This window comes from Convolutriloba macropyga, chromosome 14 (assembly GCF_964194025.1).
Source record: "Convolutriloba macropyga chromosome 14, txConMacr16.3, whole genome shotgun sequence".
Lineage (NCBI taxonomy): Eukaryota > Metazoa > Xenacoelomorpha > Acoela > Convolutidae > Convolutriloba > Convolutriloba macropyga.
This window is the reverse complement of record NC_134481.1, coordinates 7,456,630-7,481,438: the sequence shown is the minus strand read 5'-3', so window position 1 is coordinate 7,481,438 and position 24,809 is coordinate 7,456,630. Positions and strand designations below refer to the sequence as shown.

The window sequence follows — 24,809 nt, the reverse complement described above, 5'->3', positions numbered from 1 at the left end:
GACAATGCACTTTTTTTTGAACTTCCAACTTTTGTTTTTTTGGTCTGTCCATTTGACTTCTCATCCTCAACAGGATAAACACGTGAATCCCGGAGGTCAATGAGTTGATTAGAACTATTGCTTAGAACAATACTAGACTTTGAAGGTTTATTAAACCTCAAAATTAAGTTGAAGCCCTATGGTTGTTTGATGTAAATTTCATTTTGACGCTGCGTTTTACCAATTAAAGAGAAAAGTATCGAAAATTTTTTTAGACGAATCACCCATGGTCTTGCCTCCAGAGAAATTGAACTAATGCGTAATGTTGACTTACCGGGTAACCTAAATGAAAAGTTGATGAACTCCACCCGTTCTTTGCAAAAGACAAAAAGTGTGTTCAATTTTTTGAGTTTGTATTTGTGTTGAACATTAGAGCGGAAAAAAGGCGTGAATAAATTGTGATCTCGCGACAATTTTTTTCTATTGGAACCTTCTCACCACCCCCTCTCATGCTCACCCCACACAGCACCCTCTTCAGTTAAGCTAAAGATAGCCTTCTAAGCCGCAACTAGCTACTCACGATGCCAACTACTCGCCAGTTGTATGAGAGTAATTTGCGTAACGTTAGTCGGTTGCGTTTTTCAATATAGGAGAAGCCAAAATCTCAAGCAATTTTCTTTGTTTTAAAAAAAAGAGTACCAAAGTAACAAAGAGCCGCTTTTATTATCCCAATATTTTTACCACCTCAATTAGCAGGTCGCTTTTCATCCCCAAAATCCGATGAAAAGGTGCTCTCACTAACATTGAATTCAAAAATTAGGAATATAAAAAGTTTTAAAGTCTTGGTTTTTAAACCTTCAATATATCTATAATTTGTTATGACAAAAATACTGTTGTTGCAGTTGTCGGAGTTAGTTTTTCGGTTAGTTTTTTTTTGTTTAATGCTTACATGAGCAGCAAAGAAACAGCTTGGGTAAGGATTTGAGGAGGCTTTAAGTACTTCATCTTTATACGTTGGAGCCTTAGTTGGCTCTTTAATCTGGGGAACAATAGCCGACAAATACGGTCGAAAAGACACTTTAATCGTAATGTTACTATGGATCGGCGTTTTCGGAGTCTGCACCAGTTTTTCAAACAGCCTTGTACCTTATGTTATCTTACGATTGTTTACGGGAGTTGGTGTGGGCGGAGCATTTCTACCTGTCACGTTTGCCACTGAAATGGTCAACGCTAAAAGTCGCTCGTTTGCAACTTTAATTATATTTTTCGCAGCGTTTATTGGGACTATTTTGGCATCAACCCTCGCTATGTTCATTTTGCCGTTGAACAATGGCTGGAAATGGTACATCATTGCGTCATCATTATTGGTTATCGTGTCCAGTTTCTTCGTTGCTGCATTCGTGCCAGAAAGTCCGAGGTTTTTGTTGTTGACTGGAAATCATGAGGGTGTGATCCGGGTTCTGAGGAGATTCGACAAGTCCCTGGACGAGGAAACGTATCACTATTTAGAGGTTAGTCCAACTTACGCAACTTTCTTCTCTGATTTCTATTTAACCTTTGAAATTTTGATCTCTACATTTGCATGGTGAAGAGCTGAAAAATAACGAATTTAAAGTTCAGTAAAAAAAGTTTTCAAATCCGGAATTTTTGTGACAGTAAAACCATTTTCTAATTAATCTTTGTAATTTCTTTGATTTGACTGTCAGGCCAGACAGACATTTTTGTGGGGCTATATAGGTGGTAATATTGACAAGACCTATAAAAACCCTCAATTCTTGATCAACGCTTCCAGCTTTGATTCTGGAGAAAATTTTGTTTACAATTTTTCTCCACGTTTCTAAGTTTAAATAACTCGTAGGCACTCAGTAAGCAATAGTTACTGAAAAATGCAAATGCTTTAATAATACGAAGGTAGATTCTTTTGTTCTTAAATGGTCGTCTAAAAAACTTTTCGAACAAAACCATAAAAAGTCCTCCTGTTCGGAGAACAACAGTTTTGATTTTATAGCTGCAATAGACAGCACAGAAGTGTTCTGGTTGCAAAAATGGAATGATTTTATGAATTTTTCATATTTTGCATTTTTGATTTCAGAAGTACAATTTTTAATCTCTTTCCATTTTATCAGTCAGGTTTGCCAAAATTATTTACATGCATTTTAGAATTAACATTATGTGGGGTAATTGTTTTGTTCCGACAATCGTTAGAAGATATTTTGAACTGTAAGCACAAGAAAAGCATTTTTAGCATGACGAAACTGTTCTTGAAATTGAACTTCCAAGTAATTAATGTCTAATTTTCAAGGTCATGATTTCACATTTTTAAGCATAAATGGGAATAGTTCTTTGATTTAGAAATTTATCGTACTTTTTTTGACTATATACACGCACTCCACTTTTGACTAATTTTGATCAACTACAAAAAATACCAGAAATTATGTTTTGACTGAATCTGATTTCACATCACAATAAATAAAAGACAACTGAGTTCATCATTCCATACATTTTTCATGTAGATTCTATATTATAAAATAGGGCTCAAATGTTGCAAAAAGCTATACAAAATCTCTTACAAAATTGGTTTGTTGTTTGGAAGCAGAAATATAAATATTGATTGTGTGAAGATGACATGTGAAGAAACGGATAGTGTTTTTTGGAATTTCCGTTTTTAAAAGGAAACAAATTACTGCCAATAATCCCTATTTTACGTAGAAATATTTTCTTTCGAACAAAGTTTGCCACAATTATATTAGTCTTGTGCTCATTTTATGCGATATTTTGCTTGACCGCTTTATCGTCTGAACAATTTGATTCTTCGTCCTCAAAAACCACAGAGCCGTACCCCTTACTAAATTCTCTAGTCTCTAAGTATCCGATTCACCGAAACTGTTTCTGTGAGACAATTTCAGGGTGTGAGAGGGCGGTTCTTAGTCTTAAAAGTTTAACCCCTTCAGTCGCCCCAACCCCCACGCCACATCCACTACCCCCCCCCCCCCCCCACTGACACCCCGTCTACCCTCCATGGTGAGGTTTAATTGAATCTGTTCAGAGGTTTAAATTCATTTTTAACGTTTTTAACGACTCTGTTACCACTGTTTTCAATCAGCAGTGATTTTTTAAATAATTTTTGTTTTTTTTTCATTTCAAGATACCAAATTAATAACAGGTCTTATTGGCTCCCTGATGAGTCTGGATTTTTGAAATTATACATAACGGTTTTAAGTACTTTAACTTTACTTGTTTTCAAAAAAATATCAACTCAGCTTTTTGAATTTTGCTCGTTTTTAGTAGCACAACAGCGATAGCTGGAGCTATTATTAGCTTTCTCTTGGTTTTTTTATTTCGTCGCTATTTTCTGGCAATCTGTCAGCTATGTTTTTAGTTCTTTCTTGTTATTGTGTTTTCCATGTGTTTCGTTATTGGCAGGTCTTTTGTGCCTTTTATTGACGCTTAAATGAGCGTTTTTCTTACGTTCTTTTTTGTGTAACAGTTTTAGGTAATTTGACACCTTTTGTCAGCTAGTGGCATTAATGTAAGTTCCCTCTTGTCTTCTATTGAGACATGATGTACTCAATTTAACTACTTATTTTCGTATCTAATAATTTTGGTCTCTTTCGATCTGCTGATCTGGAAATGCTTTTTCTCAGTCTCTAGTGACATGTTTGCAAGGTCTGCAATTAAAAACTATTGATTCGTTTTTAGTGGCTTCCTTTTTCATATAGCAATTTAAACAACGTCGATACCTTTGTTTCAAAACATGAAAGTGGACATTGAGATTCACCCTTGTTCGTTTTTTTTCTTTTCGTTTTCTTATTAGTCACATTAGTAACATTTCTCATCGATTCCTTAAATAGGCTAACAGCAATAGTTCTGGTGTCTAAAACACAGTGGTTTGAATAATTTTGGAACATGCTTTTCTTTGAGTGACTGAGACATCACAAGCTTTCTAAAAAATTGAAAAGAAGTTTTTTAAGATCTTGTTGTTTTTTCTTTATATTTGAGTCTGTTTTTCTTCAACTTGATGAGTATCGGAGACTGTTTGTCTAACTATCTGGGCATCAAGACCATTATGTTGTCCATTTTTTGGATTTTCGTCGGAACCTGTTTAGCTAAATTTGTTTTATTTCGTCAAAAAAGATGTTTAGGTTTTACATTTGTCCATAACGGTAGTTTCACTCATCTCATTTATCTCAATGTGCTTTTAACCAGCTCAGCAAAATCTAATTGGTGAGAGTCATTATCGATAAACGAAATCAAAAATAAAAACGAGATAAACCCATAAAGACTAACTTTAGATACCTCGTCTCTTGAATTGTTCTAGTTAGTCTTGGTTATCAGGTCGAATGATATTTGGATTTAAAAGTTTTTCCCATGTTTCCTATGTATCTTGTCATTGAGAAACAGGAGTATGTACTAAGTAGGAAGTCCGGTAGCTCACACTTTTAATTTCTTTTATAGCAAAATCAATTTTCAATTTTTTATTTTTCTTTAAATCTCAATCGAGGTTAAAGAATCAATGGCGGCTGTTTTCGATCATCTGGTGGTTATGATTTAATTTTTTTTCTCTAATTCTTGATTCCAGCAGGTGAAATAAATTGGCAACAGTTTACTATTAAACTCAAATGAAACTTGCACAAAAATTAGTGTCGATTCCCTCTAAATCTTTCTCGTTTTCCATATAAGCTATAATGGCATCATTCGAAGCCCACTAGTAGCTCTATTAGACCAATTCTACCCCTCTCCCCATGAAGCAAGACCCTTTAGTCTTCCGGGAGCAATTCATCCAAAATTATCTGCACGTGTACTCAAAATAAGCGCGCATTCATCACAGACCGCAACCCGATTGGGATTTGTTGGCATGGTAGAATGGTACGCTTATTAACTTAAAGTTTTTTTGCTAATATTTGATGTTGTTTAATAATTGCTCTTGAACGAAGTTCATAGCAATTATTGTAAACGTGTTGGTCTTTTTTATGCTTGACTATTTTGCGCTTTTCTTTTAGAACATTCTTTGACTTCTCAAATGACTTTTTCACGCTTTCTTTCTTCATTTTTGAGTGATCTCAATTGCTCTCACTCCGAAGTAAAACTTGTTGCTAATATAAAGTCGGTTCAGTATATCAACGAGCAGGGGATGATAGCCGAGTGCGTAGTTCTTCGGGTGAGGGATGGCGAGGTCAGTGGTTCGAATCCTTGTGTAGCCAACTGTTTTTGCCCCCATAATGAAAAACGGATCTAAGCTACAGCGCCTGAATTAAATTGCCTCGCCTGTCGTTCAAGAGTAATTATTCCGACATTAGTCGGTTTATGTTTGTTTTTGAACTATCGTTTAGCCAGCAGATATGTCCAACGATAGGCGAGGTGCTGTAATAGAACTGTGCAAATACAAAACGAGATGCATTCAATTCTTCGTAATTGCCGCCTCTTGGTTCCTGGTCAAGTTCAATGCAATGGGAATTGTACTATTGTACTTTGAGAGGCTACAGGATAAAGAGTTGACCTCTAATTGTGGTGACAATCATGGAATTGTCAAAACATCACTCATGACCAAAAGTAAGTGAGAAATACCGAAATTATCATTCATGAACATATTTTTAGCTTCTTAATAGCTGCGCGTCAGCAATTCCAGGCGGCTATTATTGCGCTCCTAATTTTTTTTACAATTCAAAGAATTTGAAATGTATTGGGGCGCTGTCTTTTTTTTAAGATCTGTTCACGCATTTTCATGATTTTTGGAGTCAAATTGGAGTAGTGATTTTGGTCACGCCGAAACAGGAAATGGAGCGAAAAAGCGAGTGGTTTTGTGGCGTGAAATTTTGTCGCTCTAGATTTTTTTAATCTTCAAAAATGTAAATTTAAAGTTATAACCACAACAAAAACGTTTGGTTAAATATTTACATTTTCAAAATCGCCTCGTAATTATATGAATAGTTTGGTCTTTATACTTCAGTAGAAAAAATTCCTAAATCATCTTACTTGTCTATCTATTGGAACACGTTCATGCAGTTTGACCATTTCGCTGCTTAGTTTTTCCTTAAATTTGTTTTTAGTTTTCTCTTTTCGGATTTCAATTGGCAAATTATTCCACTTCCTAGAAAAATTTCTGATCAGTGACCTGTCACTCCATTTGGATTGGCACTTATTCTTTGGAAAAAACTGGACAGTTCTGCAGTTTTTGGTCAATTCGTTCTTTTCAAGAATCCTGAAGGAGGAGTGTTTGGTTTCTCGACTACTCTCTTTATATTGTGAGAGGAGGTCAAAAAATTTAAGAAGACAAACTTTTTTAATGAAAAGCTCTGCTGGTAAAATTTTGTCTTCCAGTAATAGATCTCTTGCACTGTCAAACTTTTTGCGCAAGTGGCAAACCTTTATTCCCCAATATATTTGTTTATTAACTCTTTGAAGTGACATATTCGATAACGATTGAAAAAAAAATTGCACTGAAATTGAGATAGGACAAAAAAAGTGATTTAAAAAGACCGATTCTTGCTTTTAGTGGTAGAAAATGTCTTACTAAGTAAATTGACCTAATAGCATTTGCCATTTTTGTTAATGTTTTGTTCAGCTGAATGTCAAAATTTAGATTGTTATCAATCATTATACCTAAATAACGACAACTTGTTTTTGGCTCTATGAAAATTTCATTATGATGAAATTGTTCAATTTTTGATTCACCATTTTTTGGAAAAAACCACAATTTCTGTTTTATCTCTGTTTAAAGTTAGCATATTTTGCCTCATATAACTGTCAGTACTTTCAAATACCCTGTTAATTTCGCATAAGAGATTTTCATCGGATTTGGAATGACAAATAATGCATGTGTCATCTGCAAACTGTAAAACGTTCTCTCTTTTTTTCATTTTTTCAGGAAAGTCGTTGATGTATATTTAAAAAATTAAAGGTCCTTGAAGTACTGTTCCTTGAGGTACTCCGTGATTTATTGTCACCCAGTTCGAATATTCAATGCTGTTCTCTACGCATTGTTTTCTTTTAGACAAAAACGATTCTAGCATTACAATTGATTCCGTACTAAATCCATATTTTTATAAATTTTTTGGGAAAAATTTTGTGAGATATTGAGTTAAAAGCTTTGGCTAACTCCAAGAATACACTAACAACGGTTTCGTTTTCTTCTAACAAACTATTCACTGATTCTGTCAACGATATTACTGTGTCATTCGAAGATTTTCTTTTCAGAAACCCAAATTGATTTTTATTGATTATTTCATACTTTTCAACATGTTCTAGCATTTGTTGGAGCAAAAGTCTTTCAAAAATTTTCGCAAGAGTCGGTGTAACTGAAATTGGTCTGTAGTTTTCTGCATCCAGTGGCTCCCCTTTTTTGTAAATTGGTGTTACATATGCTTTTTTAAGTATGTCAGGAAAAATCTTTTTTGATATACATTCGTTGATTGCAAACTGTAGATGTGTTCCAATAGACATTTTCCTACACTTGAAGGACCATGTAGTAAGTAATCCAGGACCCGCTGCTTTGTTTTGTGGTAATTGATCAATTACAGTAAACAGTTCTTTTCTCGTTATATGTCTGAAGGAAAGTTCAGTTTTGTCAAAAGCAAAGTCCGGTATCTCAAACTTTTCTGTCTCGCCTTCGTATAAACCTAATTTAGAAAAACAAATATTAATTGTGTTAGCTATTTCTTTTTTGTCTTTTAAAATATCTTGCTTAAACCGAATTCTAGAAATTTTGCCAATTTTTTCCTCTTGTTTTTTTTTGTTTTATTGAATTTCCACTGTTGTTTTGAATCGGAAAGACTTTCGAACAATTTCTGTGAATAATTGTGAGGACTTTTCTAAGTAGTCTGTTTTTACGGTTTCTTATTCTTTTTTATGAGTTATATGTGTCAACGTCTGCTTTTATCTTCAAAATATTGAAAAACCTACGCTTTTCGTTGATTAGATTCAAAACTTTTCTGGATAACCATTTCTTTCGTTGATTTTGATGATGGCTCTCCTATTTTGATGGGAGCTATACTATTCAGAATATAATCAAACATAATTGAAAAATGTTCAAAAGTTGAGTTTGCTTTGTTTTGTTGATACATGAAACTCCAATCCGCGGATGCAATTTTTTTGTTAAGATTAGCTCTAGTAAATTTGCTAGTATCCCGGTAAAAAGATTGCGCTTCGTTGTTTTCATAATCAATGTCCAGTGACGAAAGGAAAACTTGTGTAAAGTGATCAGTTCCAAATAACTGCTCGATAACAGTTGTATCAAAAATTTGGTGTTTCGTTGTTAAACAGTGATCAATTAGTGTTTCTTGATTTCCATTTGTCCAGGTTGGAGTATTTTTATTAACTATCTCAAGCCCATTGTTGGAAGCAAATTCTGTCAATAACTCTTTTTCTCTTTGATTGAAAAAATTGATGTTGTATTCTCCGAATAGTATTACAATACCAGTTATTGAATGTGCGCCTGAAATTTCTGAGAAAAAATTCGCCAAAGTTTTTATTGGAACAATAAGAAACGTTAACTGGAAGTTTTTCCTTAAACGGTGCTTGTATTTCAAGCCATAGTGATTCAAGAAAACTTCTGTTGATAGAGTTGAGATCACTCTGTATTTTATGTTTGAACGTATTTGGTACCCATATCTCTACTCCACCACCCCTCGTTAACTGCGTCAATTTTGATATACTTTGACGAACAAAGTGGTGATTGTTGCTTAAAAAATTTAAGGGTATCTTCTGATTATCGTTTATCCATGTTTCAGTAACATAAAGCATGTTTGTCTGTTCTGCTGCTGCAAAAAATCCGAAATCTCTTCGTGTTTGTTGTTAACGCTTCTAATATTTGTGTATCCAAAACATGGATGCAAGTTTGCATTTGCCTAATGTTTATCGTAGCTTTCGAATGTTTGTAAATTATGTAAATTGGGCCCTGGATTAGATTTGACATCACCGCAAAGTAAAAATAGGTAGGTTATAGTTAAGAACTGATATATTAAGTTTAAAGACCAAAATCCAAGACATACATTATCAACCATTGTTTTGTTTTTGAAAATCAAATAAATTGAAGTGCTTGGGTGACAATTGATTGAACACTTACATTTTTTATTTTCTGCAAGGAAAAACAAGCTAAAAACACGAGAAATTTCCATTAGGAAGACTTATTTTTCAAAGTCACCCAAACGCATTATATCCCATATGACCTTTTCTTTTCCAGTTATTGACATTATCTATTGGCTGCTTTTTGATTTGTCTCATAGATACGTTACTGGCAGAAAGTTGATACCCCACACTTGATATGTAATTTCTTAAGCTAAAAACCATTTTCTGGATTCCATTGTGATTAGGATGAATGCCATCCATTCGAATATCTACATTTTCCAAATTATAATCCAGACCTTTTATGTCGGTATTTTGAAACTCGCCGCTTAAATCATCTGCTATATCGTCTAAAGCCCGGTTAAATTTGTTTATTTCATTGTTGGTAGTTTCGCGTCCAGAACTGCCGTTTTTGACCATGGGTAAGTTACAAATCGCTACTTTGTAAGGCTTTATTTTATTAACTTACTTCGATAAAACGACTCCCAACTCCTTAGCGGCATCTTCTCCTGCCCTACCTTGATCAATGGAATTATGCCCTGTTTGTACAATCAGACATTCTGCTTTTGTTGATGGCGCGTAATTGTCAATGATATTATTGAGGTCTTTTTTTTTGTCGAAGATGGATAAAATATATTGGCAGCATCATTACTGATGTCCTTTTGGCGAACCAGTTTATACGAGCTGTCAGAAATAATTAACTGTTTTGTGAAACGAGAAACAAACTTTGGATAAAAATGACGGTTGACAGTAGATTTTACGACATCTTTTTCTGCTGTTTCTTCGCTAATTAAATTTGATATTAATTTATTATTCTGACTCCTCAAAAATTGAATCTCAGATCGAGCTTGATTATAAAGTTCTTTCTGATGTTCCAATTCAAGCTTAAGTCTGTCCAATTCTTGGTTAATGTCTTGATTCTTGTTTGCTAAGTTAAGTGACTCCCTTCTTTGATTTCTTAATTGCATCACCTCGCCTATTAGTTTCTCTTTTGTTCATTTCGGCAAACCCGAAATAGTATCTGTCATCTTGATATCTATGCTTTAGGTGATTTGGTTTTAGTTATTCGTGCATAAACCAGAAAAAAAGACTCGCTCTAAAAATGACACTATATTAAATTAAAAGTTAAATTGGTTTGGTCTCACCAGTTTGAAGTCCAGATATAGAATACCCAATAATTCGGTTTGCTTGTTGGAGAAAAAAACTTGTTTGCTTTATCGCAAAAACAAAAAGGTCTTTGTCAGATAACGTTCTCAATGATTGGAAGCAGAAAAAAATACATCAGCGTGTTCTTTCACATAAATTTACGCTGCTGACTTTGCTTTTGACTTTTGACTTTAAAGTAGGTGTTTGAACAAAAATTTGCGGGTCTTTCCCATCATAGCCCCCCCAATGAAAATATAGCCCCCCATTATGGTATATTTACCATGATGGGGGGGGGGCTATAAGTTATCTGACTAATAAGCTGGGGTGGAGGCTATAATGGGAAAGACCCAAATTCGCTTTCTCGCTAGTGGTTTTTCGTTCACATGCGGCAATTTCACTTTGGTGTTTATTCTTTTCTCAATTTTTTTTGGTTCGAATTTTTTTCTGAATGGTTTTCCCAATCCATTCATAGTTCATTCTAGGCCTAATTTTTTGTTAGAATTAAATTAAAATTTCTCGCTAGTGGTATTTTGCTCTTGTTAGCGGCATTTTGACATTGATTTTCTGCTTTTTTGTTTTTTATCTGATATTTTAGAAATAGTTTTCCCAATTCACTCATAGTCCGTTCTACGTCTAGTTTTTTTGTTCAGTCAATGAAAATTCTTTGAATTGTATTTGTGCCTGCTAGGTTTTTTTACTTCGTCTATTAGATTTTTGTTTCGTCTTTGACTTTCAATGACTTCAGTGACTTCTACTGCTTTGCGGTTAAAATTTGTGTACGTGACGTCATTTCTGCTTTTAGGTCGATTGTGTGACTTACCTCACTTGAAAAATTGACGTCTGAACTCATATATGGAACTTTAAATTTTATGAATATTTACTAGTTAATAGTGTGCATCTAAGTAGTGCCAAATTTACAAGCGCTAATTCTTCATTATTAGTCTTAAGATTTTGATTTCGAAAAATAATTTTGAAAAAGCTTTTTTAGGGTTTTTTCCTTATAGACCGTATATGTATGATAAAAGTGAAAGTACGTTTCTAACACAAAAAATCTAGTGGTCTACTAAAGGACTTTTGGTCAATCTGCCTATCTCGTTTCTTTAGTTGTTTCAATTCATGGAAGGTAATAAGCGTCTATCGCAGAAATTTTCCGGCAATCTGCCAGCTATGTTTTTCAAACTTTTTCTGTGTTAATTTCACGTGCGACATTTGGATTTCTGTTGTCATGATTTGTTTGAAATTCTTGTTTTGGCATTGTCGTTTCATTTGATTTTATTAAAACTTGGCGTAATTGTCGGGTCAATTTTAGGGTTTTGAAAATGTTTTGTCCCGGATTTTGTTCATGCTATCACGTGCCTATGGGTCGTAAACTTTATATGTCCATCAAGGTGCGATATTAAAACGGATTTTTATAACATCATCTTACAAATTACTTGCCTCGCTTTTCCTTAACAGCTTTGCTAAATCGACTGCAACTTACGCTTGACAGTTCTCAGCTGCTTTTATTCTCTACATTAGCTGATAACATCATAAACGTGATGACACAATCTGAACTGAACACAATCCGAAATAACCACAATCCGTTTTATGGAAGGAAAGCCTGATTTTTAATGCTAATTTTGGTTGCCAAGATTCCAATTGTAGCATCTGCAGACCAGTGTAATGTGAGCTATCAAGTACAGTGAAAAATAACACTGCTTCATCCGTATTTTCTTCATATTTAATACCCATAGCCGCGAAGCGATAGCAGCTATTATTGGAGACATCGTGGAGTTTTTAATTCGTCGTCTCCATCGATGATTCTTGCAACCATTGACTTTTTCAATTTCAGTGACTTCTCCTGCTTTGCAGTTAGAATTTGTCTGCGTGACGTCATTTGTTCTGCTTTTAGTTCAATTACGTGACATACATCACTCAAAAATGACTTCCGAACTCACTTAGTGAACTTTAAATTTTCTGAACATTTACTAGTTCAAGATCAATAGTGTTTATCTAACTTTAGTGTTTATCTTGACTGTTAGAATTCGAATCTTAACTTTGAAAAAGCTCTTTTAGGGCGTTTTCCTTATAGAGCGTATATGTCTCTGTGTATCTATGTAGTGCCAAACTTATATGCCCTGATTCTTGAGTTTTTGATTTCGAATATCGATTTTGAAAAAGCTCTTTTAGGGTTTTTTTCTTTATAGACCGTATGTGTCATAAAATTGACACTCCGAATCTGACCCAAAAAGTCTACCGGCTATGTTTTTCAAACTTTTTCTATGTTGATTTTTAATAGCCGCCCTCATCTTCTCAGCCGGCTATTGTAGCGCTCCTATTTTTTTTTTACTTCGTCGAATAAAAAAATGTTTCGCTTTACCTCATTTTGCCGCTTTTTCAACATTTTGCGTGATATCTTTTTGACTTCTCTAGGCTGGTTTCTCTCTTCTCTCATTCTGCTAAAAGTGATTTTGAACATCAGTTGCTCAGCAAAGCAATTCAAAATGAACAGAGTCAGTATAAAAAATTGAAGTCAGAAGTAGAAACGGGATAAACCCATAAAGCCCAATTTTAGATGCCCGCTATTTGAACGTCGTTCCTATAAGTTTTAGTTACCATCTCTAATGCTTATTGGTATTGATAGTAGCCCCTGTAGGCTCTCTCTAAGAAACAGAAGTACGTTATGTTCAACTACGAAATGCCATCAAAATAAATCGGTCTTAAAAAATGTTTTTGTACAAAAATCTTTTTTTTTTCAATATCTTCTATTCTTTCAATCCCGATCATGCTTATTGGAATCAACGGCGGCTATTTTCCGGCAATCTGCCGGATATGTTTCTGACTGCCGTGACTTTGTTTTTAACTTTCCCTTCCCTTTTTTCCCAAAAAAATGATTATACTTTTTTCAAAACTATTTTAGACCTTTGCAAACATAAAAACCATTCGAATCTAAATTGCAAACTTTTTAAAATTTTGATGCAAATTGTTTATAATATTTATCGGTCTCTTACAATGAAGCTTGTAAAGTTTCTACATTTTCCATTTATCAATAGTTTATTACCACTTCAGGATTTTTTTTTCAGTTGACACAAAGTAAGTGAGGGATATACCTAATTTCTCTTTCATAAACATATTTGAGCACATGTCTAATCTATTTCCAGCGTTGTGTTCTCTGACTGTCGCCACTTCATGGTTTACTTTCCCATTTTTCAACAAACTCATTATTAAACTCTTTTCAAAAGGTTTTTGTTGCACTAACTGCAATTTTTTGCAATTTTCGTATGCAATTTTGTTTTGAAATTGCAACTTAACATCAAACCTTCAAATTTTATAAGTTTTTTTCCGTAAACTTGTACTATTCCTGCAAATTAATGCTCAGAATTTTAAAATGATTGCAATTTCGTTGCGACAGTCTTGATCAACCCAACTTTTTATGGGTTTTCCACTATCGAGTTTGTCAATTGTTGTCATTTTCAGTTTTTAAAGATACCCAGGTTGAGGTCCCAGACCCTTCGTGCGTTCATGTCCAGACTTTCACGCGTTCACCAGATTTTTGTGCGTTTTTGTCCAGACTTTTGTGCGTTCGCCAGACTTTCGTGCGTTCAACCAATTTTCGTGCGTTCCCCAGATTTATTTGCGTTCACCAGGTTTTGTGCGTTCATCAAACTAGGCTGCGATGATCCAATTTTTGTCCCTTCAAGTTCAGACATGGAAAATTTATTCAAATCAAATTGCCGTGTGAGATTTCCGGTGTAGATAGAGTCGAAATCAGCACTTGATATTAAGTATCGCCAGTGTATTTAGAGTTTATAGAACAAAAAAAGTTTTGCTATAGCTCACATAGAAAGAAGAGTTAGTTTTTGTACGCAAATTTTTGTTGATTTCGAATACTGTTTGAAAAATTTGGTTTTTTTTCAAGGCAAGCAGTTTTCCAAATCAGACCGTACTCTATATGGAATTCCCCCTTTCCAGCCCAAGAATTCATTTTTTAGTTGACAAATGTGAGGCTATGGGATTTGACGAGTATTTGAAGATCACAATATTCAACTTGGAGGTGGGTTTTGGGGCAATTATCTCCTACATTGCATTCCATTTTTTAACAAACTCATTATTAAACTCTTTTCAAAAGCTTTTTGTCGCACGAACTGCAATTTTTTGCAATTTTCGTATACAAATTTTTAAAATTTCTGCAACTTAAAACCAAACATTCAGATTTTTCCGTAAACTTGTACTATTCCTGCAACCTAATGCTCAGAACTTTAAAATGATTGCAATTTCGTTGCGACAGTCTTGATCAACCCAAATTTTTATGGGATTTCCACTATCGAGTTTGCGTCAATTGTTGTCATTTTCAGTTTTTAAAGATACGTTTCCAGCCCAAGAATTCATTTTTTAGTTGACAAATGTGAGGCTATGGGATTTGACGAGTATTTGAAGATCACAATATTCAACTTGGAGGTGGGTTTTGGGGCAATTATCTCCTACATTGCAGCAGAGTGTCTGGGCAGAATCAGAGGAATGATGTTGACCAATGCAGTGTCGGTTGTGTTTGCAATGCCCCTTTTGTTGTGTATGGGGGAGATTGTGTTGACTGTGATTGTGATGATCAGTAAATCATTCAGTGCTGCCAGCTGGTATATTATGACACTCTACATCAATGAGGTTAGAATATGTTCCAAATTAAAACCCTGAATTTCATACTGCAATTCTTACAGAACTGGGCCAATTTTAACGCAATCACCGTTGAAACTTGTGGATGCTTTGCAGTAAAAAAATTTTTCATCATAGTTCCTTTACATTGCAAAAGTTACATTTGCTCGAGCAAAATTACTCGAATTTGTCACTCTTATTTACGACCATTTTAAAAGACTAGGGTAACAAGAGTGTGTGTGTGTGTGGGCACTTTGAAATTATGCAAATTTAGATCAAAGTATGAATTGGGTCTCAAGCAATTACTGATTAAATTCGAGCAATGAAAATCGTGGACAATGGTTAAGTAATCTACCGACACAGATATTAAAATATATGTTTAATTGCTCTCAAACGAAGTTGTAGCAATTATATTAGTCCTGTCGGTCTTTTTTTTATGCGATTTTTCGCTTGACCAATTTTTCGTCTGACGCTTTTGACTTTTCGTCCTCAAAAACGGGATAAACAGGTAGCGCCCAGTGGGCATTATGTGCTCTTAGAGCCTTTCAGGTCTGTTTCAGCTCAAACTGTCTTGGAGACTTATACTTATACTTATGGTGTGAGGGGCGGTTCTTAGAGGTTGACACCCTCCCCCCTTTGTTGACCCCCCACCCCCACTATTGGCTCCACCCCCCCCCCACCGCGCTTTTGCCCCCCCAGTGCTGCCCCCATCAGCCCCCGGTGCACACCCCCCCCCCCCCCCCCCCCCCGTGGCTAGCTACTGACCAAGCCAACCGCTCGCCGGTCGTTTGAGAGCAATTCGCCCGACGTTAGTCGGTTATGTTTTTTTTTCTGTACAACAATTTAATTTTCAATAACATTGACCTTATGTGAGGGCGACAAAATAGTGTCACTGTTGTCAACGAAAAACCAAAACAATTTTTTGCAACTCAAAGTCAAGTAAGTGCTTTCATTATGTCCTGATGAAGTTTTTTTCCGCGCTGATAATTTGTTTCATTGCGGCATTCAACCTGGTTTTGCATATGAACAAAAGCATAAAAACTTAATGCCTGCAATGAGACATATTCAATGTAAAAATATTCGCAGTTTTTTTTATACCTAACCAGCACATCAACTGCAAAAATGAAAAGCACTGAAAAAAGCGAATGGAATTTCAAAAAAATGTGAATGACTGTTGAATTGAATTGATTGAATTAATTCATCAGCCCACCACATCAGCCCTCCAATCCTCACCCCTGCACATCGTTCAAGCCGTAAGGCCCCGTGCATCCAAAGATCCCCCTCCCACCGGTCGTTTCAGAGCAATTCGCCCGATGTTAGTCGGTTATGTTATTTAAAAAAATTTGTCTTCTTTGATCAACCAGCTTAAGTTCTCTATAGAGAAATTATCGCCTGTTGAGAAAATGTGATGCTTAGAAAGGCAAAGTAACAGAAATTTAATTCTAAAAGTTAAATTTTGTAACTCAAAAATTTCCATACTTTAGTATTTTCCTACATACATTCGATCAGTGGGTTCAGGCGCCCTGGATGTGTTCGGAAGATTTGGTGTCATCATCACCCCATTTATAGCCCAGTTCCTCAGCAAGGTCAGTACCATTGCTCGGAGATGCAATTTTTTTGAACTACAGATATGATCAACTATCAGTTCCTCAAGCAATTTTTTAGAAAAATCCTGGAAACTTTCTTAGTATATTTGGAAACCTTTGTCAAAAATAAATTTAAAGTATCAGAAATAATAACCCTTATTTAACCTGAGAAAGATATAATGCCCTATTAATCAATTGCCTCCAAAAATTTGTGTGCATGCAAGATATTACCGTTACTAAGCGTTATTGACAGCTAACAATTTTTTTAAAAAATCTTTTCAAAATACAAAATGGGAACTAATTCAAATAATATATATCATTTCAAAATAAAAGCATCAATTTCAGGAGACGATGTTAGGAGCGACAATTCTGTATATAGTGACAATGTTGATGGCTCTAATTCTCACATTCTTCATGAGATATGAGACAAAAGACAAAGTTCAGTTAGACAATAAGTCTCGAAATTCTCAAGACGGGTCGCCAGAAGAAGATGAGGTAGTCCCAATTAAAGGACCGACGAAAGAGGGTGCGAATGAGAAACCGGCTGAAAAGAAAGTCAAGGAAAAGGAGAAGACGCCCGAAGTTGAAGTTTCCTCTGAACAGAAATGATAGATCACTGAGAATTAGAAAGACTTGACTAAATTAAGTGGGATCTTTTCCGTTAATTATTGAGAGTTCTTCTCGGGTCGAGGAATGTACTGAAAGTTCTTCTCGGGTCGAGGAATGTACTGAAAGTTCTTCTCGGGTCGAGGAATGTACTGAAAGTTCTTCTCGGGTCGAGGAATGTACTGAAAGTTCTTCTCGGGTCGAGGAATGTACTGAAAGTTCTTCTCGGGTCGAGGAATGTACTGAAAGTTCTTCTCGGGTCGAGGAATGTACTGAAAGTTCTTCTCGGGTCGAGGAATGTACTGAAAGTTCTTCTCGGGTCGAGGAATGTACTGAAAGTTCTTCTCGGGTCGAGGAATGCACTGAAAGTTCTTCTCGGGTCGAGGAATGTACTGAAAGTTCTTCTCGGGTCAAGAATGTCACAAAATTCGAATCAGAAGCCGTTTGTAAATGCACTATTTTAAAGAGTTTTATGGAGCTGCACAATTAGAGCTCATGAAAACAAAAATTTGACCATGAAAAGGTATCCATAAAAATCAATGGAATTCTCGGCAACCATGTTAATGCCACGCGGGATTTTTTTTGTAACCTTTATATGGTTTCTGATATTGGATACCTAATCAGGTATACTCGAGAAAGATCTACGTCACAATTTTAATTTCATGGCACGCTACCTCGTAAGCTTATGTAATTGTCGGCTGAAAGTACTCTTTTCATAGCAAAAAGAGTCACGTTCAGAATATGTTTTTCGTAAAAAAACACTGACTGAGAAATTCTATGATTTGGCCCTTATTTACTATAGGATACTATGCCTCGGGTCATTTTCGCAATTTTGCACCAAATTGTTTTCGTCTCGTATTTTAAATGTGATCAAAAATGATTCTCGGAGAAAAAAGACGGATTCAACGTAATGACATTGGAAACGAACACAAATATCTACAATTTTCTTAAAAATAATGACCTGACCCAGTAGTTGATATCTTCTTGAAATTTCATCCCAAATCCCGGGATCCCTCTGCTGGGGCTGAAACTTAACGGAAAAGATCTATTAAATGATTGAAGCATTGTTGCATTAACTTTGCTGTACGTTAAATTTGCTGTACCAAATTTTTATTCCGAAGGCAGCAGTTGAGATCATTGGGTATTATAGATTGCATACGGTTAATAAACAACCTGACTGTTAAAGTTATTTTGTCTGTTATTTTAGTATAATAAATCAATTCATATACAAGGATGCCAAATTTTAAACTCAAAATTCAGATTAAATCAGTTTTGCAAAATCAGCTTAACGAGAAATGGCGTTTTTCTCAGACTTCCTACTTTAGAAGACGAGGAGGTCGGTTGTAAATCAACTCAATGTTGACTATGACAGGAGTATATTTGAGGCGGATCTTGAAAAAAAAATTATCCTCAATTATTAATTGCTCTTGAACGCAGTTCATAGCAATTATTGTAAACCTGTGTGTCTTTTTTTATGCAAATTTTTCGCTTGACAGTTTTGCGCTTTTCTTCTAGAACATTCTTTGACTTCTCAAGTGACTTTTTCACGCTTTCGTTCGTCATTTTTGAGTGATCTCTATTGCTCTGAAGTAAAGCTAATATAAATTCGATTGCAGAATAAGCGAGGAATGTGATCTGTAGCGCAGTGGTTAGTATTTGTTCCATCTGGAACGGGAGGGCAGTGGTTCGAATCCCGGCGGGGAAAAAATTTTTGCACCCATAATTTGATCTAGGCTACAGCCCCTGAATTAAATTGCCTCGCCTGTCGTTCAAGAGCAATTCTTCCGACATTTGTCGGTTTATGTTTTTACCAATGTGATGACTGCTTGAACTGAATGGGCGCAAGGGAAAATTGAGAGCATCATTCGAGCGCACCGCCGTTTAAAGAGTACTAAAAAATTTTCTAGTTAATGGTCCAGTTCAGTTTTGCTTGAAACAACAGATGTTCAAGCTTCAACAATAAGTTTCCCTCTTGTTTTTATAATAACTTAAAATTTCAAACTTATTAACATACGCAAACAATAGACGAAACGGAAAGTTCCACGGAGGGCGCAGCTAAAATTTGGGAAACATTAAGTGTAAAAATGTGTTTAGAAAGATAGACTGTTTATAATAAGGTTTCAGATTTTTACTGCACTTTGTCGAAGAAGCCACCACAACAGAAAAGGAAAAAACCAGGTTTTATTAGAAAGAAGCTGCTTTTAACATTGCTTTTTTGGATCTTTTCTGTTTAATAGCCGACCTCATCTTCTCAGCCGGCTATTATAGCGCTCCTATTTTTACAATTCAAAGAATTTGAATTGTATTGGGGCGCTGTCTTTTTTTTAAGATCTGTTCACACATTTTCATGATTTTTGACGTCAAATTGGAGTAGTGATTTTGGTCACACCGCAACAGGAAATGGAGCGAAAAAGCGAGTGGTTTTGCGGCGTGAAATTTTTTCGCTCTAATTTTAAAGTAGAGTGAGAAAACGGTGTTTGAACGAAAATTCGGTTTCTCGGTAGCGGTTTTTTGTTCACATGCAGCAATTTCACTCTGATTTTTAATAGCCGCCCTCATCTTCTCAGCCGGCTATTATTGCGCTCGTATTTTTTTTTTACTTCGTCAAACTTTTTTTCGCTTTACCATTTTGCCGCTTTTTCGACATTTTGCGTGAAATCTTTTTGACTTCTCTAGGCTAGTTTCTCTCTTCTCTCATTCTGCTAAAAGTGAATTTGAACATCAGTTGCTAAGCAAAGCAATTCAAAATGAACAGAGTCGGTATAAAAAATTGAAGTCAGAAATAGAAACGGGATAAACCCATAAAGCCCAATTTTAGATGCCCGCTATTTGAACGTCGTTCTTATAAGTCTTATTTACCACCTCTAATGCTTATTGTTGTTGATAGTAGCCCCTGTAGCCTCTCTCTAAGAAACAGAAGTCTGTTCAACTACGAAATGTCATCAAAATAAATCGGACTTAAAAAATATTTTTGTACAAAAATCTTTTTTTTTCAATATATTCTATTCGTTCAATCCCAATCATGCTTTTTGGAATCAACGGCGGCTATTTTCCGGCAATCTGCCGGGTATGTTTACTGTTTTTTCGATTTTTTGGATCGGATTTTTTTGTAAATGGTTTTCCCAATCCATTCACAGCTCATGCTAGGCCTAGTTTTTTGTTTGAATTAAATTTTCATTTCTCGCTAGTGGTTTTTTTGTTCACATGCGGCATTTTGACATTGATTTTTTGTTTTTTTTCTTATTTTTTTGATCTAATTTTTTTAAATGGTTTTCTCAATTCACTCATAGTCCATTCTAGGTCTAGTTTTTCTGTTTAGTCAATGAAAATTCTTTGAATTGTACGTCAGGACTTGTCCCGCTATGTTTTTTTTATTTCGTCGAACTTCTTTTTCGCTTTACCATTTTGCCGCTTTTTCGACATTTTGCGTGAAATCTTTTTGACTTCTCTAGGCTAGTTTCTCTCTTCTCTCATTCTGCTAGAAGTGAATTTGAACATCAGTTGCTCAATAAAGCCATTCAAAATGAACAAAGTCAGTATAAAAAATTGAAGTCAAAGAGAAACGGGTTGAACCCATAAAGCCCAATTTTAGATGCCCGCTATTTGAACGTCGTTCCTATAAGTCTTAGTTACCATCTCTTATGCTTATTGGTATTGATAGTAGCCCCTGTGGCCTCTCGCTAAGAAACAGAAGTAACTTCAACTACGAAATGCCAACAAAATAAATCGGACTTAAAAAATGTTTTTATACAAAAATCTTTTTTTATCAATATCTTCTATTCTTTCAATCCCAATCAAGCTTATTGGAATCAACGGCGGCTATTTTCCGGCAATCTGCCGGGTATGTTTATAGATAGACAGAATAGATCCCCCCAGCTTAGTGAGCATAAATCTTTTTTGACCCCCAGGCGCACGTACTATTTTCTTACATAGTAACGTGCTATATAACAACATATAATTTGTAACTGGGAGTCAAAAACAACACTGAGGAGCCGAAACAGAATAGATCTGCTTTTTTCAAAACATCGATTTTCAGAATTTTGATGATTTCTCAGATCTCAATAGATAATGTAAACCTTAGTTGAGAAATAGTTTTGAATAGAAAAAAATTATAAAGTTTTTACTATTTTATGCTCGAAAATTTTAGGCGTTTTAGTTGATCTCAGACAACAGTTTATAGAATTTAGAATAGTCCTGTGCTCTGTTTTGACCGATTTTTCGATTGACCGATTTGTCGCACAGTTTTGACTTTTCGTCCTCAAAAATGGGATGAACTGTTAGCTCCGGGATTGAATTCAGTAGCTGAGCAGCTCTCTTAAAGTTTTATACTTGAATAGTTAAGTATGCGGTTGACCGAAACTGTTTTTAAAGACAATTTCATGGATCAAAGGGTGCTTCTTAACCATAAAAGGTTGACCCACGTCGGGCACCCCATCCCCTTATTAACCGCACCATATTTGCACTCTTTCCTTAAAACTTACTGTTTAAGATTAAAATCTATCTTAAAAATAGCATGCATTAAGACAGAAAGCCTAGCATATCCAGATAATAGAGAAAAACTAATATGTTTTGCATTTTTTGTAGAGTTTTAGTTCACGATACAAACTTACTTTACCGTTAAGAAAAGAGGCAAGAGAATTTATCCACTCCCATAAATGTGCATCTCTAGAAAATTTACTGAGATTGTCGTACGCGAGTGAATTTGCGTACTTGTTCTTGAGTCGCGAGTTGTGTTTATGTTCTATTTTCTACTTACGCGGCGAGTGCGCTTTATAGAATATTCAAATGAATTCGCTTAGCGAATCGCGTACAGACTAGAGTCTACTTTACTCGGGTTACAAAGACAGTTCGTGTAGAATAAATTAAATTGGGCAACTGTACTCGAGAAGCAAAATAAAGAGAATGAAAGAATAACTCAACTGTTATTCCAGAAGTCAAATAAAGTATGAACAATGTTTTCCCGTTGTGGGAAATTAGTAGCAACAGACATGCATGTGAAGTAATTATGATTTATACACATGCCCCTCGGGAATGGGTACACTGATTAAATTAAGTACATCATATGATAAGTTTACTGCACCAAATTATGATGTACGACATTTCTCCCGCTTTCAAAATTAAAATTGCATGAAATAAAATTTTAATAACAATATGAATAATAATAATACTTATTCACCGGTTAAATAGTATCAACAATATATTTACTGGTTATCATAGCTAGTCATAATTAATAATATATCAGTTTTCACATGTCCTCTTCGTCAATAATCAGTTCATTTGAAGTGCTATGATCAGCTGGCCGAATGCGGGGGTCCGTCGGAGATACTTGACCAATGATGGGCGAAGGAAAGTCGTTGCGAATCGGTTCAACTTGGGTAGCAGTGTCCACAATGGTTTGTATCACTGAGGGCTGAATCGATTCTATGTCACCCACTCGACGCTTCCTACGGGGTGGAGCAAAGTTCGGGGGACACGAATTAGTGGATTCACCCGAGGAGTCGTCTTTTTCGTAACCATAATATTTGGGGCTTTTTCGAGTTCGTTTAGTGGATCGTGTAAGAATATCCGCGAAAGATGTTGTTGGAGCAGTTTGAGATGGTTCAGTTGATTCTGGCTGCGTATTTGTAGGTGGGGGTGCGATAAGCAGTTCTTCCGTTATAATTTGCTGATCGAGAGCAGCCTCTGGAATTACGGGTAGTACTTGCGGGGCGAAATTATCTGGAACTTTTGGTATACGTTCTCGCATTGCGCGAGCAATGTTAGTTTTGTTCGAAGATACGCCACTGCCAGTCTCCCGTTTTCGATGTTTCATTTTCTTGTCTCCTTTCTGGATGCGGGTACACTCTTTAATATGGCTGAGTATCTTGGCTTCCGTTGTCTTTTCATGCGTGCGGGGTCCCCTGCGGTTAATATACTCCGTCAAATTAGTCTTTCGTTCCTCACGAGTGCCAAATTTTGCAATATCACTATTGCGTACAGTGACTTCAACCTTACCCGGCTCGCGAATGACCGAAGTGTATTGGTCAGTCTTTTGGACAACCGATCCTGGTGCCAACACCTCATACAATCCGTCTAGGTTCTTGTTGGATCGCTTGTGGAGATGCTTCTTTCTGGCAATATTGAGTTGGACCGCGTGTTCTTTCAATGGGAGAGGACGGTGTGCATGTGTGGTACGGAGGAAGCGTGATTCGTTATCTGTGGCTTGCCGTTCGCGGTTGGTAGCATCCTTAGTCGCCTTGCACATATTTCGCTCGACTTCATCATCACTCCGGATGTTTCCCCAATGTTCTTCCGGCAGCAATTCGTTGGGAGTTACAGTTTCTTCATCTAAAAAATGATTCAAATTTTTTTCATAACTGAGGTCAGATGATTTAGGTTGAGTGCTTATTTTACTGAGTGGTGTATTAGCCGTACGCCCGAAGTGAGATTCGAATGGCGAAAGCTTAGTTGTTTTATGTTTGCATATGCGAAGCTGGTATATAATTGATTTTAATGCTGCTTTCATGGTGAACGTATTTAGTTCTTTGTGTGCGTCTTTGATACATGCCAAGCGTTGTTTAATTGTACCAATTTATCGTTCTACTAAACCTATTGCACGATGATCATTTGCCGGAGCTGGTATTAATGTGATATTGTTTTTTGTACAAAAATTTTTTACTTGGTTACCGATAAGACAACGGGCTTGATCTATCCTTAAGGAACGAGGAACTCCATGAATTTGTATATAATTATCTAAAAATTTAATGACATTTGAGGCATTTGCATTATCAACTAATTCCGCGGAAGGATATTTTGAAAATCTATCGATGCATGTTAAAATATATATTTCATGTTCTTTTTCATTATTAATGGGCCCTGCAAAGTCTATTTGTATTTCTTGATTGGGAACTATACATGGTGTATGTGCTTTAAATTGTTTTGCGGGGATAACAGATTTTAAATTTTTACCGATAGCAGTGCAAGATTTGCACTCTATTGCTTTGACCAGCAAATCGCGATTCATGTATGGCCACCAGCAGTGCTGGGCCATACATATCATCCCCCAGCTACCCGGGTGACTGGCATGGAGGTCGTCTATGAGGGCCTCTTTTAGTGCATTGGGGATTGCCACCTTCTCGTCCATGCAGACACACCCGCCTGTCACGTGCAGGTCCCGCCAATAACTGTGAAGGTATGGGTTGAGAGCCTTCAGTCTTTCTTCGTCCCCCCGAATTATGCAGTCTCGCACTTCTTTTAAGACTGCATCCTTACTTGTTAGTGACGCAATGAGGCCTTTACTGAAAACTTTCCCCACCACTCGTTCGAACGACATTACTTGTGGGCTATCCGTTAGCGGAGTACTTAGGTTGGAGTGCGATGAGGATCTGCAAGGCGTGCTCGTTGTTGCATTGTCAGTGAATGACACGCGGGGCGAAGCTCTGGTAGATCGAGTTGAGAGAGATTTTCCTTTGAGAGAAGATGCTTGTTGACTCATTGTTGATGAGATTGTTGTTTTTTCAATTGAATTGATTGTTGAAAAGGAAGGCAACTGAATTTCAGATTGAGTTTGGGCAAAAAGCACTTGATTTTTGTTTACCAATTGGGCACGTGAGTTATTTAAAGTATTTGAGTGTGGCTTACTAAAAAAGGTAGGAATTTGAGGCTGATTTTTGATTGACAAGTGCGAATGACTAAAAGTAGTAGATTTGGATGTATTTCGGTGAGCGAGTGACGCTTTTCTTGTATTTACTAGTCTTTGAGACTCAATTTGTAATGGATTAGTTGTAAATGGTAAACTATGTGACGCATATTTGGAATGATTTG

The 24,809-nt window shown here is 36.0% G+C and overlaps 2 protein-coding genes across 2 annotated transcripts in view; both read left to right on the top strand.

Annotated features, from left to right (window-relative positions):
• The window catches only part of LOC142353404 (synaptic vesicle 2-related protein-like), a 38,371-nt gene extending 23,913 nt beyond the window's left edge, over window positions 1-14,458 (top strand). The window contains exons 5-8 of the mRNA XM_075405637.1: window positions 958-1,490; window positions 5,310-5,529; window positions 14,157-14,248; window positions 14,453-14,458. Of these exons, the coding sequence (XP_075261752.1) occupies window positions 958-1,490; window positions 5,310-5,529; window positions 14,157-14,248; window positions 14,453-14,458 (851 nt within the window). The remainder of the gene's footprint in view (window positions 1-957; window positions 1,491-5,309; window positions 5,530-14,156; window positions 14,249-14,452) is intronic.
• Window positions 14,459-14,566: 108 nt separating this feature from the next.
• LOC142353200 (putative transporter svop-1) lies at window positions 14,567-17,183 on the top strand. Its single transcript, XM_075405420.1, has 3 exons — window positions 14,567-14,826; window positions 16,299-16,400; window positions 16,746-17,183. The coding sequence occupies exons 1-3, from the start codon at window positions 14,578-14,580 to the stop codon at window positions 17,007-17,009; spliced, it is 615 nt and encodes a 204-aa protein (XP_075261535.1). The 5' UTR covers window positions 14,567-14,577; the 3' UTR covers window positions 17,010-17,183.
• The last annotated feature ends 7,626 nt before the right edge of the window (window positions 17,184-24,809 follow it).

Coding starts and splice junctions, on each gene's coding strand:
- LOC142353200 (XM_075405420.1), top strand. CDS start 14,578: ATGGGATTTGACGAGTATTTGAAGATCACAATATTCAACTTGGAGGTG. Junction 14,827..16,298: donor TGACACTCTACATCAATGAG/GTTAGAATATGT, acceptor TCCATACTTTAG/TATTTTCCTACATACATTCG. Junction 16,401..16,745: donor TAGCCCAGTTCCTCAGCAAG/GTCAGTACCATT, acceptor CATCAATTTCAG/GAGACGATGTTAGGAGCGAC.